This window comes from Rhopalosiphum padi, chromosome 3, assembly GCF_020882245.1.
Source record: "Rhopalosiphum padi isolate XX-2018 chromosome 3, ASM2088224v1, whole genome shotgun sequence".
Taxonomy (NCBI): Eukaryota; Metazoa; Arthropoda; class Insecta; order Hemiptera; family Aphididae; genus Rhopalosiphum; species Rhopalosiphum padi.
Window position 1 is genome coordinate 80,140,723 of NC_083599.1, and position 17,639 is coordinate 80,158,361.

Consider the following 17,639-nt stretch of genomic DNA (forward strand, 5'->3'; position numbering starts at 1 on the left):
ATAAATTCCAATTATAAATACTTCATTAAAACCTATAACTGAACCTAAAATAGGCCAAAGTTGACTCCTTGAAAATTTACTGATCGGGAGACCATCAATACCAATCATTAGTTCAATTATATTGCTTTGAATTTGTCCTTTCTTATTTAAAAAATTAGTTAATCCCTTTTTTAATCCATAATGCCAATATTGACCAAAGTTTATATTCCTAAGTATAGTACCTCTAGGAGTATTTAATAAAGTTCTAGGGTCTGGAGGTAAATCTGAATGACAAGGGTGTGTTTTTAAAATACTCAATAAACCTTTTAACGATGTATGACTAATATGTTCATTAACTGCCCAGGATGCTATTTGTTGTTTAAAAGAAAGTTGATATAGAACATCACTTGGAGATGTTTTCGATGAAAATGTTTGTATTTTATTTAAATTTAAATTAACATTATTAACAGGAATAATATTATTTAGAATGCTGGGCATTGGACTTTTAAAATTTAAATTATTTGAATTAGTAGCATTAATAAATAATAAGGACATCATCAGTAGTTTTAATAAGATCATTTTGACTAGAGCCATTGAAAGTTTTCAAAGTATGAGTAGTAAATAATAGATTATTATTAATCTGTTTAGCTATTTGACTTTTAATTCTACGTCGTAATTGTCTAGCTGATATTTGGTTCTCAGGACGAATAAAAGACCTAAACAAATTGAATTAATTGAAATAATTATTAAGAGAGAAAACATTGAAACACTATAAACCAAACTAAATAAATAAATTATTATTTAAAAAAAGTAAAATCAATTTTTTTTTTTAAATTGTGTCTATTAAATTGTATTACAATTATTCTTAGGTTTCAAACTATAAAAAGCATTTTACATAGGTAATTTTAAATTTTATTGGAGTAAATAATTAAATTAAACAGAACTAACATGTAATTTACTTATAAGTATTACATATATGTTTTATAATTTAATAATTATTTATCAATAGGTAGGTATATTAACTATAATAACTAATAAGTATCTATACAATATGTTTAGATTTAGGGGCACAAGAATTTATGCCTAAAAAAATTTAAATTGATATTAAACAATAGGTAAACACAAATTTTCTCAAAATATTTTAGTTCCAATATGGCATTTATACCTATTAATTATCAATAAGTCTAGGATAAAATAACAAGAATCAAATTTTTTTTATTAACCGTATAAACACTATAAAATAAAATAAAAATATTCTAGTTTAATCCATAACCTATAACCATAAACAGTTTTAATGGATACCTATGCTAATTATATTTAGTCCACAAATACCAATCTTAATTTTAAGTTTAAATTTAATAGGTACCTACTATTAGGAACATATAATTGAACAGCGTATTTACTTTAGAAAAAAATTGTTACTGTATGTGTCCTCAAACTTGGCAAAGTTGACCGATTTTTAGGTACGTATGTGGTATGTCAAAATAATTTAGTTTATCAAGGAATTCAGTGGCGAAACTACGATTTTTTTTCAACATAATATTACAATACCTATTTAAGTATATAAATAAGTTAAATACAGTGAATTAAATATAATATACAACAATTGAATCTTTCTATAGCCTATATATATTTAAAACGATTAAATTTAGTTAATAATAGGTATTTAAGGTTTAGTAGTATATACTTGATATCGGAAGCTTCAATTTCAGCGTCAGAATCAGACATTTTGTTGATTAAAATACTTCGACACCTCGTGCTTATGAGACGGACAGGATACGTAATACGTAAATAAATCGGCATTCGGCACTTCGCAAAGACGCTAAGGGCCGGTTTTTCAATTGACTTTAACTGGCAGTTAGTAGAATTTAACTGCCGGTTAATACTTTGTCCCAGTTAAACTGTTTTTGGAACTCCAGTTAAGCTAACCATCAGGTTTAACCGATAGTTAAACTAACCACTACTATTGCTTCCGATTAACTTTTTAACTGTCAGTTAATTTAATAATTATCATTGATTATTCTTGTGAAAATAATAATTTTAGCAAGTACATTTTATATTAATACGTTTCACTTCTATTTTTCTTCATAATTTGAATTCAGTTACATACTAATAATATACTTACTTACTAACTATGAATTTCGAAAATGAAATACTTTTTTATGATGATGATGTTGAATTTCAAGAATATTTAAATTATCAGCGCAGACCGTATACTGTACGAACTAGGGTTGATCATTTTAGTACTTGGGATGAACAAGATTTTAAAAATCGCTTTAGATTATCTAAAGAAACGGTTATGATGATATTAAATATGATTGGCCCTACAATATCATCAAATACAGATAGGTAATGTACATAGTAGTATTTACATTATTCAAAAATTAATCCAAATAAAATACTCTGTGACTTTTTTTTTTATGTACCTACAGAAATCATGCCATAACACCTACACAAAAACTATTATTAGCTCTGAGATTTTATGCTACAGGATCTTTTTTAATTAGTGCTGGAGATGTCATGGGTGTAAGTAAATCTGCTGCATGTGTTATAGTACATGATGTAAGTGTAGCCTTGGCAAAACTTCGTCCTCAAATAATTAAAATGCCAGAAACAAATGACGAAATAAAAGAGCTGCATAAACAATTTTATGGTATAGCCAAATTTCCGTTGGTTATTGGGGCGATTGACTGTACTCATATTAAAATTCAAAGCCCTGGTGAGTCTTATAGAATTGTTGTACAAAATGGTGTACTTACTTAGTTAACCTATCTTAATTGTAATACTATAAATTATGTAGGTATATATTTATAAAGTAGTAAAATAATATAGCATTGGCATAGCAGCTAACAGCGGGATATCCAGATTTTTAGTTGGGGGTGGTTGGGGTAGCTAACCTAACATGTGGGAGGGGGGGGGGGGTAAAAAATGAATTAAAAACATATAGTGTTTAACAATTTTTGTTTATTATTTAACAATTTTACCCTGGATTTGTCACTGGCAACTAGTCTATAATAAAACACTGCATTTATTATATTATTATTTATTAATAATAACTTAAAACTTTTTTGCTTAAAATTAATCTCAATTTTTGGAAAATGTCATTCTGTATCTAAAATAATAGAATTAAAAGTTTCAAGTCCCCACCAAAAATAATTTGTAATTATAACAAAATAACTAGTTAATAATGCTCTTCTTTGTTTAAATGTCTAATTTTTTACAAATTTAAATTTAATAACAAAAATTGAAATTGAAAATTTAATTCAAGGTGGACCAAATGCAGAATATTTCCGTAACCGAAAAGGATGGTTTTCGCTTAATGTCCAGACTGTAGTCTCTCCTAAGTTGAAAATTATGGATATTGTTGTTCGCTGGCCTGGTTCAACACATGACTCTACAATATTTTCACATTCGAAAATAAATAATGATTTACATGTTACTCAAAACTGGGGAAATAGCTTAATAGTTGCAAATTCTGGTTATGCCAACACTATGCATATTGTTACACCATTCCTGAACCCCCATGTAGGGCCAGAAAACTTATACAACGAATCTCAAATTCGTACTAGAAATCCTGTGTGAACGTTTTTATGGTGTTTGGAAACGACGATTTCCAGTTTTGTCTCTCGGGATGAGATTGCAAATCTCTAATATACAAACTGTTATAATTGCTTGTTCGGTTCTTCACAATATTGCAATTGACTGTAATGAAGAAATGCCAATGGATGATATTCAATTACCTGATGAACTGACAGAAATAATGAATGCACCCATAATAGAAAATCGTCAAAATAATGCTAGAACAAGATTAGTAAATGAATATTTTTCACATATCTAAAATTAATAAATAACTCATAAAGTCATAACTTTTATAAATAACTTAAAAAAAAAATAATAACTTAAATATAAGTAATAATTTTAATAGTAAAAATAATAATCAGTAAATTTAATTTTAATTTTTTTTTTTTTTTAAATAATGTTAGTTTTAAAACAGTTAATAAAAATAATATTTATAATTTGATTTAGTTAAAGTTTTTGGTTGGAATTTTTATTTTTATGATGAAAATATCTTTTTTTTAATGTCACATTCATATTGAAGAGCCTGCATTTTTAGTTCATGCTCTTCGTTCATATGTTTCATTTTTAATTGGTCAAGTTCTCTGCTTTGTTCAAGTTCTTGCTTGACCAACTCTTTTTGCAAACATACCAAACTTTCTTTTTCTTCTGCCAAGTTTGCAATTTTTTCACTTGCCGACGCATAATACATTCTTTTCTTTTTAAATGGTTGTTCTAGGAAAGAAGGAAAAAGAAAAGAATAGTGAAAAGGATGAGGATAATGTAAATTAACATAAAGAATTTTTCTTTAAACATAATTTGTTCAAATAGTAAATAATATAAGAGTTGATATAATATTGGTTGCTTAACTACTACATGAGTATAAAGTTAGTGCAAAAATCTTTAGTATGCATTGAGTCATAAATTATTATGAGTTATTTTAAAATTCTATACATTAATAACTTATATCAGATTCTATGAGTGAAGGAATCCTAAAGTTAGGATTCTCAAATGTTCAATTGAATGGGACACTCAAAAGATAATATTACAGTTTAAGGATTTCTTGGCTTTAAATTTAAATCATGAGTATCGTTGGATGTTGACTTACCCCATAACAATAATAATAAATAATAATAATACATCCATGATCCATTTTTTTTTCTTGAGGGGGAGAAAATGTACTTACTTTTTTTTCTTCATACCTATTTGCTTAACCTATAATAAACTATTAAAAATATATTCAAATAACCAAATTTTTGTAACATATTACCTGAAAATAAGTTCAACTCATATCTAAAACCAACATACCAGAGCAGAAATAAATTACCTCTTTTTTTTTCAGATGGTGATAAACTGAAACTTAACTCAGTAGCTATTGGTTTTGATCTTAATAATTTTACGGAATCAGATGAAGTCCTTGTTGATACACTTGGTACTATAATAAAAGAAGAGCTAAGTTAATTCTATTTATAGTAAAGTTGTAACTTATTTTCTTTTGATTTTGTATAACTCACTTTGTATAACATTAGTATTTGATTGTAAAATGTCTTCTGTGATAGGGTCTTCGCTTTTACTATTTTCATCAGTTGGCCAAACTTCAATTTCAAATTGATCATAGACGGGATCAATTATTATTCCATTTGAATTATCTGCTGTTTAATATAATACATAATTTGCTAAATATTTACAATTATAATTATTGTTTTCTCAAATAATTAAGTATTATAACATATAGTCATGATATGATCGAACTGAGAAAAAAATAACTGTAATTAGATAATGTTAACCTATTATTTTGTTTTTTCATACTATGCTTAATTACAGTACAATATACAGTATAATGTACAATGTAATGAATAAATTAAAAAGTAAATTAACTTACTTATGACATTAGAATCAAATGCACAGTCAATTCCTTCAACAGATACTTGAATGGTTCTGAATAGCTCTGATTCAAGTTCTGTTGAAGGTTCAGATAAATTTTTAAAAGGACCACCACCAGTGACAAAAAGCTGAGATTTGGTACCTCTTAAATTTTTTTTTATGTTGTCATATTTTTGTTTTAAACAACTTGCACTTCTTGGCTATTAAAGTAAAATAAATTAAATACCTACCTACTAATTACCAATTTTATAAAAATATGATGTATTCTTACAGATCCCGGTGACTGGCTGTTAAATTGTACAACAATTTCTCCCCAAGTCTTTTCTTTGTCTTTCCAGGTAACAGCATTAGATGATTTATTTTCCAACACTGTTTTCCTGGAAAGAGCAATTTTTAATAACAGTTCTTTTTCGGTAAAACTTAAATTATTGGAACGTTTCCTTTTACTTAAACCACTCATTTTCTCTAAGTTAACAATTAGTCAAACAATTTACTTATAAAGCTTTTATGTTTATGTAAAAACAACCGGCTTTTTCAAAACACGATCGCTGATAATGGCAAAATCAAAATAAGGTAATACACTTTTTGCAGTATGACCATTCATAAGATATATTGATTTTACGATTAACCTCTAGTTAATTAACTGGCACATCAATTTCATTTGATAAACAGTGCACTATTTAACTGGCATTTTAAACGATAGTTAAATTAATCTGATGATTAACTAACTGGCAGTTATTATGCCAATTGAAAAACCGGCCCTAAGACGCAAACAATCGAACACACGGAAAACCCATGATGGAACAAAAGACAACATAACCACCGTTCGATAATATTAAAATATAATAATAATAAATAATATGTTCTTATCTGCAACACTGCATGTCTACAACACACCACGGAGTACACATATTATAATTGGCTGGATAGGTTTACTGGGGGGATCGACCCCGTCATCAGCTCACCAATTCGTCTTCAGTTAATTCTATTTTAGTCCGTGGCAACGGATTTATCAGTAATCACTAATCACAATAGTACAATTGTACAATATATATATATATTATGAGATAAATCGTAGTATTTAATGTACGTCGGGGTGACGACCGATTACCAATTTCACTGTAGTTAGTTACTTTTTGTCCGTCATCAACTAATAAACATTTTTGCCGTATTATATTGCGACTAATTCTTTTGTTTGTACACCGCCCGGCGCCCACAATCCCAGACTGTCTAATACGCTACGAGCCTGCATGATATGCTAACACATATAAATATATGTTACTACACCAGAGTACACCTATTATTATAATGTGTATTACGTTAAATAATCTGAATAATCATAATAAAAAATCGTAATAATTATAAATTATGTAGATATGACATATGTTATACTCAACTAATATCAATTATAGCAATTTTGACGTATGTCATCGCAACGGGTGTCAACATTGTCAACATATTAATGTAGGAAGGTCTTAACACTAGCGGTATTGTATTTCCATATACTTATTGCAAGAAAATACAACTGGTGGAGTTTACATTACATCTTTTCATTACATTTTTATTTAACCGGTAATCCGGAGGAGTTTACAATCACCCATTTTTCTCTCACAAATAATAGGTATATAGATGGTCGATGGCCTTAAGTTGTATAATATCTTTTTCCAACAATATTGGCTCACATACCTCGATGAGGCTATTGGTCCATTTCTTTATAGATTTATTGTCTAGACTTAAACGGGAAACTCCCGGGAACTGAATAATTAGCACCCACAAAGTATTACCTGTCTATCTTAGACTCAATCGGGTAACACCCGGAACAAACATATTTAGTGCCCACTAACTATTGCCTTACGAGATTCAAATAGGTAATTCCTGGGAATCGCCATTTTAGTACCCAACCATATCAACCAATATAGGAAGTTCTGGGAAGGTCTAATTGTTTCCTGATAGGAAGGTCCAATCTGGAACAAATCAGGAACTTAATACGAACATCCTGGGACGGTCGGTGATGTTAGGGTAAACATTTGCTTTATTCTAAATAGTTATCATACATTTCAATAAAATGTTGTCTTAAAATAATTGAAGAAAATGAATTATATCCAATAATATTTTTAATTTGAATCAGTGGGCTAAATACAAATTAAATAAACAATGAATACACATTGAATTATGATGAAAAAACTAATTTAAAATTTTAAGTCTGAGATAGGTACAAATGACCTGTAATTATGTATAAAAAAATAACTTATGATGGTGATGAACAAAAATATAATTTTTAATTTTTCAATGATCCATAAAAGAAATATAAAGTACCTTCTAAGTGTAAATATATAAATGATACATATTATCAAAATTATGTCTTCTGATGTTAGTTTAAAACAAATGCAAATATTTCCAGACAGTAACAACCAGTTGACAAAAATTCAAACGCACTAACAAAAATGACTTAAAAAATATAAATTTGATTGAAATAATGAAATAATTAGACACGTATTTAAATATAGTTTAACTTATTGTCTTAAATGTCATATAAAAATTAAAGTGATAACAAGCGATATCAATTATCAACAAACAACCACATAGTATCCTCATCATTTATCACTATTATTTTTAGGTTATAAATTATTATCACAGACTTAAAGAAATCTGTGATTATAATATCTTATATTATCTTATATTATCGCGCCAGTCCGGTTATCAAAAATATGTTGGACGACTATACGTTTATTACGATTATTACTATTACACAATTTTCTACAGATCTTATAGCTTTTTCCGAGTTTTTCCGTATTCGTGTAGTATACGCCTTATTATACGTACCAAAATTCTGTCGTGTGATCGTGACGACCGATTGGGCGTGAGACAAGTCGTTCAATACATATATATATTTTATATATATAATAATATAATAAATATAAATAAAATATGCATAAAACGGATATCTATTACAAATATATTAAAAAGAAAATTAACGAGAATGTCTGTGTGTGTGTGTGTAATGAAATACGAATAAACGAGTAAAACGACGTACAACGCGAATTCGGTGACGGTTTGGAAAAGGTTTAAGTGCTCGAGATTTGCCGTCGGTCCTCAACTCAAACTGTAGTCGATAGGATTAGGCGTTAGGATAGGATAGGGATTAGGCAGGTGTAACGAGATCGAATCCCGCTCCGGCGACATTCCCGGCGGCGCTTTGATTAACTCTGCGAATCATTTTTTGCATTTTTTTTATTTTTATATGATTTTGCTGGCAACGTCGGTATATTTTTTTTATTACTCGACTAATAAAAAGCAGTATTTCAATATTTATGTACTAATTTTTTTTTTTAATATTGCAGTGTTAAATATACATTTTTGGTATCAGCTTTGTTATTATGTTTTTTGTAATAGTACTTAATACTTATTGACTACCACTGAGTATGTTATATTATATTATATTATTATATTATAGTATATAATATATCATAATATGTAAACACAATATGTGTACGTATGGAATACTTAGAAAATATTTTAAGAGACTGTGCTATAATGTATTTATTAAAGTTATATAGATCGGGTATGCACACTAATATTTAATTACAACCTGATTTAATAAATGTATTGTGGATTATTTCACTTATAATAACTCATAATACTCACATCGTCCGCGATCCGAAGCAGTCGGATTGCCTACCTGAGGGGTTGAGGGGTTTGGTAACACTAGTAGTATGTGTTCGAACACCGATCCTCTTGGCGCGTTTCAGCCGGGTCAAAGGCCACTATAGTCCGGCCAACTTAAGAACGCTACTCTTTCGCGCATCCAAATGACCGAGCTCCGCGGTTTCGTACCCAAATTTCTCCCACTCTACCACCTAGTCGCCGCCGTAAATTCCCCCACTCAGTACGCGGCGACCGGTGGCTAATTCCTCGGCCGCCGCCGCCGTGTAGCAACCGGCTCAAATAACACCATGAAAATAATAACACCTGGCGTCAGGCGTATCTATTCAAAATATGATATGCATGAATTATTAATAATTTTTTTATGCAATTATTTTTGTACTTTAACAAAAATGAGTAATTGTACATCACATAATACACATTTTGTAAAAAAAAACATTAGAATACCAAAAAAAAATTTAACTACAAAAATTAATTTAAATGATAACAAAAAATCAAAATAATTTAAATACAATAAATTAATCGGAGTCTGAATCTGAAGAACATGTGTCACCTGTTCCAATCGTAAGAATATGACGTCCATCCTCGGGTTCTTCATCCAATAATTCGTCAGTTAAATGTTCAAGGTTCCAAAACTTGTCTTCTTCTTTTACGACATGTTCAACAAAATTAGTCCACATTTCTGGTGTTACATGGTCCACCCCTTTTTTCAATAAATCAAGTACGTCCTTTAATTTGAAAGTATTGTTGTGCGTCCGGACGTAATTTTTTACGGAGGACCACGCGAGCTCAATTGGATTGAGCTCGCAGTGGTATGGTGGTAATCGCAATACGATTTTTTTTGTTGTCTTTTGCATATTCATCAATGACGTATTTGTCGTATTGTTTTTTCAGTTTTCGCACTTTTTTCATTAAATCGACTTTGACTATTGGATGGGTCACGATTTCACCTTTACTCTCAAGCCAATCTATTATTGTCTGTTTTTTCCAACTCATGGTTGGCATTTGACATTTCTTCACGGAGTGATAGGGAGCATTGTCCATAACGATGACGGCGTTTTCTTTTAATAAAGGTAGAGTACGGACAAACCACTCGTTAAACGTATCACCATTCATCTCGTCATGATAGTCTGAAGAATTGGTTTTTGATTCGAAACATAATGGCCCCCCGGGACAAAACCCTCTGTTGACCCGATATGTAGAACGATGAGACGTTTACCTTTTCCGGAGGGTTCCTTTTGTCCCGTGGTTAGGCCTTTAAGAAATGCATCATGTGAAGATTTTACCGTCGTATCTATCCACGTTTTGCTGTGTGTTGCATTGATTCTAATGCATCAGATCTTGTATCTGAAATAAATAATAAAAAAAAAGAATTATTATACACAATTATACAATTCTTTTAAGTAAAACATGTATTATATTAATAGTTATTACCTTGACCATTGTGTAAACTACTACCAAAATTTTGTCCAATTAACTGCAGAGTCCTTTGACTTGTATCTAGCACCAAAAATGAAACATAAAAATAATAAGAACTATAAAAAAAATTACAAAGTAAAATTTGACATTTACTTTATTAAATACTATATTATTACCTTGATTACTCAATAAAATATTTTCATTGTCGTTCAAGTGTGATTGCATCGTATATGTTTCTATATGTATTACAAATAATAAATGAATATATATATTAAAGGTATATAAATTATACAAGTTACAGTTATCAATAAGTGGTTAAAACTATTTAGAATGATTATATTATTATATGTAATTACTAATTCAATCAGTCAAGTATAATTTGTGTTACTACCTTGGACATTATGTAAAATATTTTCATTTTCGTTTAAGTGTGATTGCATTGTGTATGTTTCTATATATTGCAAATAACAAAGAATTCAAATATTATATAAAAACAAAAATGAATACCTATACATATTAAAGGTACCTATTAATTACACAAGTGATAGTTATCAATTAATGGTGAAAAATATATTGAATGAATATATTATATGTAATTACTAATTCAATCAGTCAAGTATAATTTGTGTTATTACCCTGGACATTTTGTATAATATTTTCATTTTCGTTCAAGTTTGATTGTACTGTATAAGCTTCTATAATATAATAATGTAACAAATTATAAATAAATTAAAAAATATAATATAGACAACTACTAACTAGTTAAATATAATATTACCTGGATCATAATTGTTGACAAAATGTGAAGTTGATTCTGCTGTGTTACCTAATTTATTAAAAAAAATTAGCCATGTGTAAAAATAATTTAAAATTGACTAGATAAAATTTTGTTACTTCTGTATACTTCTGCAGTTTTATTTTTATTGTTACTATGTAGTGGTTTTTTATAAATACTAAAAGTCACATCTTCACAAGAATCACTACCTATCAATTAAAAATTATATATTCAAAATATTGTATGATATCAATACCTACAGGTAATAGGTACTCACTATCGCTGACATTATTGTCTGATGATGCACCAAATTGGGGTTTGGATAGTTTTAATCTTTTTTCCCGTCCTAAATTTTCTTCATTTTCCGACTCTGATATAAATATTTGGACTTCCTTCACTGCAGCTTGTTCATAAGAGTCTATATATTATCATTGATATTTAATCAATGATATTATGTAGAATAATAAATATATTTTTATACTTTTTTTATACATTTTATTTAGATTTTATATGTTAGTAATAAAATACAATCATTTTATCAAATTTTTTATGATGTAGATAATCGTTTATTTTATAATAGAAAAATGACTATCATACCAAATCGTTCAATAACTTTAACAGGGTATGACTTCCAATCTGCAGATGGTTTATCTCCTTTCATCAACATCATTGTTGTAACCCTTTGTTTTGAAGGCCATTTGCACAAGTATTCTGGAATACCATTTGATGTAACAGATGATATCCAGTTATCGGGAATCACTGAGTACTTGTGCTCTTTTTTAAAATAACCAATAATCCACTAAAAGTACAATAAATTATAAAGGAATTGGCAAAAATTCTAGAAGTTAATCTATACTTGAATATATTTTTTATACAAAATTATAATATGGGTATACATAGGTAATAAACGCATAATTTTAAACATATAATCTTGGGCCCTCATAGAATAATAAAACATATAAACTTATATTGTATATTTAGTAAAATTATAACTAATGCCTAATGGTGTATCTAATCTAGGATTGTCCTTGTAAGTTTTGCTTTTATTTTTGTGCTTAAATTTCATGTTTTTTTTATACATTAAGGTACAATATTTCATGCAACATATTTTGTGTGTTTAAGTGTGTGTCTAAGCAGTAAACACAATATTTTGCGCTTACAATGTAATATAATATTATACAATTTAATATTTTATTCCTACTTATAAGCTACCTAATAGATACATTTTCAATATCTAATGGATATATACAATATATAGTAAATTTATGAAACTATACTAACAATATACTATAGATATTATTTATTCAATTAGCTAATAATCAATAACATACCTGTTTTTTGGATCCTTCCATATTTACGAACTTGATTGATATGATGAGTTGGTAAAAAACAGATTATAATATTATTATGTAGGTGTTTAAGTTAAACACAATAATCGTATTCGTATACTACAGTAAAAATTACACGTTAATTAAAAAATTAGTGTTTAAGACGAAAAACACAGAATGTCAAGATACCGTTGTACGTTCGTTTGTACAGAATACTAATTACTAAAATCACTAGGTATATAAAATTAACTTTAAAAATGAACACTTTATACGCCTGCAGACGTCAAATACTCTGGTATAGTTTGCGAAATAACATCGATATTGTCGTAGTCCTATAATGTATATTCGTGTACGGAAAGATTATATTATAGGTTAAACGTCATAATAATAACGTTAATATTATTGACATTATCACATCTGGATATTTTATTTTATCTATTTTTAGATTATTTACAATAATATGCGAGTTCTATGTGACCGCCCTGCGATATTGGGAATTAAGATGTTATTCATTTAAAAATCATTTTAAAACCGGAAACCAATATCTCTATAATTATAGTTTATAATATCTCTGAGACATCACAATCACAACATTACACTCGAGGAGATGTTGATTTTGTGAAGTATTTTTTTATAATTTTACAATATCTCATTGACGTCAGTGGCGTCATTTCAGGTTTTGAAAGGGGGGGGGCAAAGTTTTGACCGGCCCATAATTAAAAAAAAAACCGCTCACTAACAATTACATTTTTATCTCAATACAAACAGCCTTCTTACACAGTTATATTACTTGTATTTATATACATTATACATACAAGTTGGTTATCTGAGATAACTGTGGTTACTCTAGGCATAAATAGCACACAATTTTGAAAGATAACAATGACTGTAATTAATACATAGGTATATAAAATATAATATGTAGAGGGATACCCAATATTACCTATAAGTATTTAGTATTAACTATTAAGCATTGAGTAAACAATATATACTCAATGCTATTAACTACTATATGATGACATATTTTAAGGGGAATTTTACCCCAATTTATGTCCTATTTGCACCAAATGTGGGTTAAATGGTGTTAACAAAAAATAAAACAAAACATACAGATACAATACATTATTATATATTTATCATTAATTATAGTTTTTTAAAAGTTGCTTAAAATTTAAATGCTAGGCAGTGACAGGATATCTTCTTGTTTTCATAGCTCCAAACATATCAACAGCTTGATTTAAATTTATCAGTGAAGCTGTTTCCTTCTCCACGGCTATCACTAATAAATCACTCAGTCGTTCATCGCCCATTGTCAATCTTAAATGCGTTTTAACAAGCTTAAGCGAAGAAAAGAAACGTTCATTTGAAGCAGTTGAAACGGGTAAAGTTAAGAGGATAGTTATGATTTTTAAAGTTTCTGGAAAAGCATTAGGAATTTTGTTTAAAATTTTGGAAATAGAAAAAATATCGTTGTTACTTTGGTTTGTATTAGAATTTTGTATAAGGGCTTTAGCAGATTGAAATTCAGATTCAAGCAAGAGGCTATTAATGTTAAAATGTTGATAGTGTTTAAGGAAGGTATTTAAAAAAGAACAATTGTGATTAAAGTAATTAGGACTAGAGGAAAGAAAAACGGAACAAGTTAAAACAATAGCATTATTACAGTCACTGAAGCGTTGACTCAACTCATTTACAAATCTAAAAACAAAAATAAGTACAAAATTATCACTAACTGCCATACATTACTGTGTAATTTTAGTTTAAAGTAACTTGAAACAGTTAAAATTATAAAAATGTTGATACGGTTGAATGTGTTAAAAGTTTATGCTTATTAAATATAAAGTATTATTTAAAGTACAAATTACCTGTCAATTGCAGTATAAAACAAATATTTTGGATTGTTTGATTGTACATTTTCATCAGTATCAATGCACCGTTTAGAATTATGTCCTATTGTTGATTGCACAAAAAAGTCATTAAGATTTTTATTCAAAGTCAGTGGTCTTCGATTTCTTCTACTATTTTCTATAGCTATTCCATTTTTTTCAGCAATTAATTTTGCTGAGTTATTAATATTTTCCCAAAAAGTATCATTGTGCATTTGTTTAATAGACTCTTTTGTACTATTTATTAAATTAACTGCCACGGATTGTATCACATTGGAATTTTGGAGTCCTAGAGAGGCACAATGGACTGTTTGTAAAAGAGCTTCCATGGAGAGTGAGGTTAATATGAAGGGTAAAGTAGACATTTCATTTAAAATTCCAATAGCTCTTGCAGTTTGATCACCTTCATTACTCAGAACTGAAAGAACTTCTAACAATTCAGAAAAACGCATATTAATTTTTTTAATTGATGTGTACCAATACGCCCATCTTGTGTCTATCAATCTTTCTAAATGTATAACATCAAGATTTTTATCTTTTTGAGCTTTAACAAAAAGCTCATACCTTATCTGGCTGTTCATTATAAATTTATATAAATCTTGTATAGTGTTAAAAAATTACTAATATAAGGTATATTTTGAAGTGTTTGAACTAAACATAAGTTCAATCGATGGGCATAACAGTGAATATATATGGCATGAGGAACTTCTGAACGTATTCTTTCTTGAACCCCTGAAAATTCCCCACTCATCACGGAAGCACCATCATAACATTGGCCAATACAATTCATTTTGTCTAGTTTATTTGTTGATAGTATTTTAAATATTTCATTTGCTAAACTCTCAGCATTTGAATTTTTCATGTGATAGCACCCAATTGATTTTTCACAAATGTTAAAGTCATTATCCACAAATCTTAACAAAAAACTCATTTGTTCTTTTTTGGATGAATCCTTTGTTTCATCAACCATAATAGTGTAAAAACCAAATTTATTAATTGAACCTAGTATATGTTGTCTTGTTAATGTAGCAATAATTTGAATAAAATCATTTTGATATGATGGACTAGTATAGTGACCATACCGGGACTGTAACCGTAACTTCATCTCATCACTTACAAACATTTCTAATATTTCAATAAAATTGCCTTTATTTTTTGATGATACAGACTCAATGTGGCCACGAAAGGCTAAACCTTGTTTAGATAAATAAAGTGCTGCCTTCAGTAAAAAGTGGACATGATTTCTATTTTCATTAATGTTTTGTTGTCTAAAATTAATTAATTGGTTTGCTACCGAATGATTACTATTTGTTTGAACTAATTGATAATCACACCAACGCTGTGTAGAAATAATATGCCTTTCATACCTGCTATGCTTAGCTAAACATTTCGTTATTTCTTTCCAGTTTTTGCATTTAGAACCATAGTTGACAAAACATTTTTGAGCTGTAGTTTGTCCAGATGCTGACAGGTTAGCAGCAAAGTGACGACATGGGAAACAAAATAACGCATCATTTGATACTGAATACTCTATCCAATTGTACTTTTCATAGAATTTACAAGAAAACCTTCGACCATTGATGGCAGGAAATATCATTTCAGGCTGTACTAGTTTATCACTTTTAGTTAATGATATGTCTTTGGGATTTTCAGGTCCTTGTAGAATACTTGAAGGTAATTGAACCTTGAAAAGTAATTGTATTTTTCAAATGATCACTTATTTATTGTTAAGAATTTAATATGGTTATACAGAGTAAAGGTACCTCCTTAAATAAAAATTTATTAGTACCAAATATATGAAGATTTATAACAGAACATTTAAAACAGATAATTATTCAATGCAACTTTTTTTTTAAATCTGATTTTTAATAGTAAATAAGAAAATTAAAAAATGTAATAGACAATAGTTAATACAGTGGGTTCCGCTTAATGTGATCACTGGTTTATAGAATCAACCGTTTATTAGAATCAAAAATGAAAATCCCAAACCAAATTGTATGTTATACTAATGTTAAATTGACCTTTTATTAGAATCACTAGGTACCGGATAATTGAATCACTTTTATGAACAATCTTATCGTTTTTATGGTATTTCAAACAAATAAACACAAAAACATGAATATTAATTTTAATTTGATTTCATTTAATTTCAGGCTAATATGGAAATTAAATTGGTAGACTGTCAAGTACAATCTAAAATAGATAGCTTCTTTAATTTGTTTTAAATATATTTATTTAATTTTTATTTTTATTTAAGCATAAATGTACACCTAAATATAGAACTATTAAATAAAAAAATTTAAAATTTTATGATCAGTGATTTGTCTTATTAAATATAATATAATAAACAAATTATTTTTTTTAACATTACATACAGGGTTAGGATCATCAACTAAATATTCTTGATGATCTTCATCTGGCTGCAATTGGCTATTAGGACTAGGTTGTGTAAACTTACTACCCTATAAAAACATTCCAAATTTTTTTATGTATAGTTTACATTATAAATTAATTATACTCTAGTTACTATATAATAATAGTACTCTAAGTTATAATAATATCAATAAGATTGGACATTGGACAATATGTCCAATTGTCCTATTATAATTTATTAATATTACCTGAGGTTCAACTGGTTCAAGTTTTGAAGATTTTTTTGTTATAGCATTAAACATGCTAGAAATGTTTTGTGAACAATTATGAGCAACTTGTTCCAGTTTTAATTTCTTCCTCTCCCTAGCCTTAGCTGCACCACCAAGAGATTTCTTCATTTTCAGTCAAAATCTTATTAGGTTGTAAAAATTAATGCGGAAATGTATAAATTATAAAATTGAAAAGAACGTCAAGCGTGAATGGCTAGTCGAACAGTGAACCAATAAACAAGGAAGGTTCTTATTATTACTAATCTCTGTTAAATACCCACTCTGATAACATAAAATAATTATTTTCAATTCTATTTTTAAACTTATAACAATGAGTTGTCAACAAGCCCGGACCGGACGTATACAAGCCGGTCATGCATTTTAAATTAATCAGAAATCTGGGTTTTTATGCTGAATAATATTATATACTTATTAGTTATTCGATAACATTTTAATTAATAATATTAATAAATATATATTTTATACGAGCAGCGGCCCACAGTGAAGG

The 17,639-nt window shown here is 28.4% G+C and overlaps 3 protein-coding genes across 3 annotated transcripts; 1 reads left to right on the forward strand and 2 right to left on the reverse strand.

Annotated features, from left to right (window-relative positions):
- The first annotated feature begins 2,113 nt into the window (after positions 1-2,113).
- Positions 2,114-3,817, forward strand: LOC132926054 (putative nuclease HARBI1). The gene is given in 4 exon segments (XM_060990400.1): positions 2,114-2,328; positions 2,412-2,698; positions 3,248-3,558; positions 3,560-3,817. Coding segments are annotated over 4 exon segments (1,071 nt in total).
- Positions 3,818-9,599: 5,782 nt separating this feature from the next.
- LOC132926055 (uncharacterized) lies at positions 9,600-10,197 on the reverse strand. Its single transcript, XM_060990401.1, has 2 exons — positions 9,985-10,197; positions 9,600-9,929 (listed from the first exon to the last, which is right to left on the reverse strand). Exons 1-2 carry the CDS (start codon positions 10,195-10,197, stop codon positions 9,600-9,602), a joined length of 543 nt encoding a protein of 180 aa, XP_060846384.1.
- A 3,584-nt stretch (positions 10,198-13,781) lies between these two features.
- Positions 13,782-17,260, reverse strand: LOC132926056 (zinc finger MYM-type protein 1-like). Its single transcript, XM_060990403.1, has 6 exons — positions 17,111-17,260; positions 16,865-16,951; positions 15,111-16,173; positions 14,469-14,997; positions 14,081-14,301; positions 13,782-14,020 (listed from the first exon to the last, which is right to left on the reverse strand). The coding sequence occupies exons 1-6, from the start codon at positions 17,258-17,260 to the stop codon at positions 13,782-13,784; spliced, it is 2,289 nt and encodes a 762-aa protein (XP_060846386.1).
- Positions 17,261-17,639: the final 379 nt, after the last annotated feature.

Bases quoted from the DNA above. Each gene is read 5' to 3' on its own strand.
- LOC132926056 (XM_060990403.1), bottom strand. From the start codon at position 17,260: ATGAAGAAATCTCTTGGTGGTGCAGCTAAGGCTAGGGAGAGGAAGAAA. The intron at 16,174-16,864 runs GTATGTAATGTT...TTACTTTTCAAG, and splicing joins TAGTTGATGATCCTAACCCT to GTTCAATTACCTTCAAGTAT. The intron at 14,998-15,110 runs GTAATTTTTTAA...TTATACATTTAG, and splicing joins TCAAAATATACCTTATATTA to AAAGATTGATAGACACAAGA.
- LOC132926055 (XM_060990401.1), bottom strand. From the start codon at position 10,197: ATGAATGGTGATACGTTTAACGAGTGGTTTGTCCGTACTCTACCTTTA. The intron at 9,930-9,984 runs GTGCGAAAACTG...AATATGCAAAAG, and splicing joins AAGTCGATTTAATGAAAAAA to ACAACAAAAAAAATCGTATT.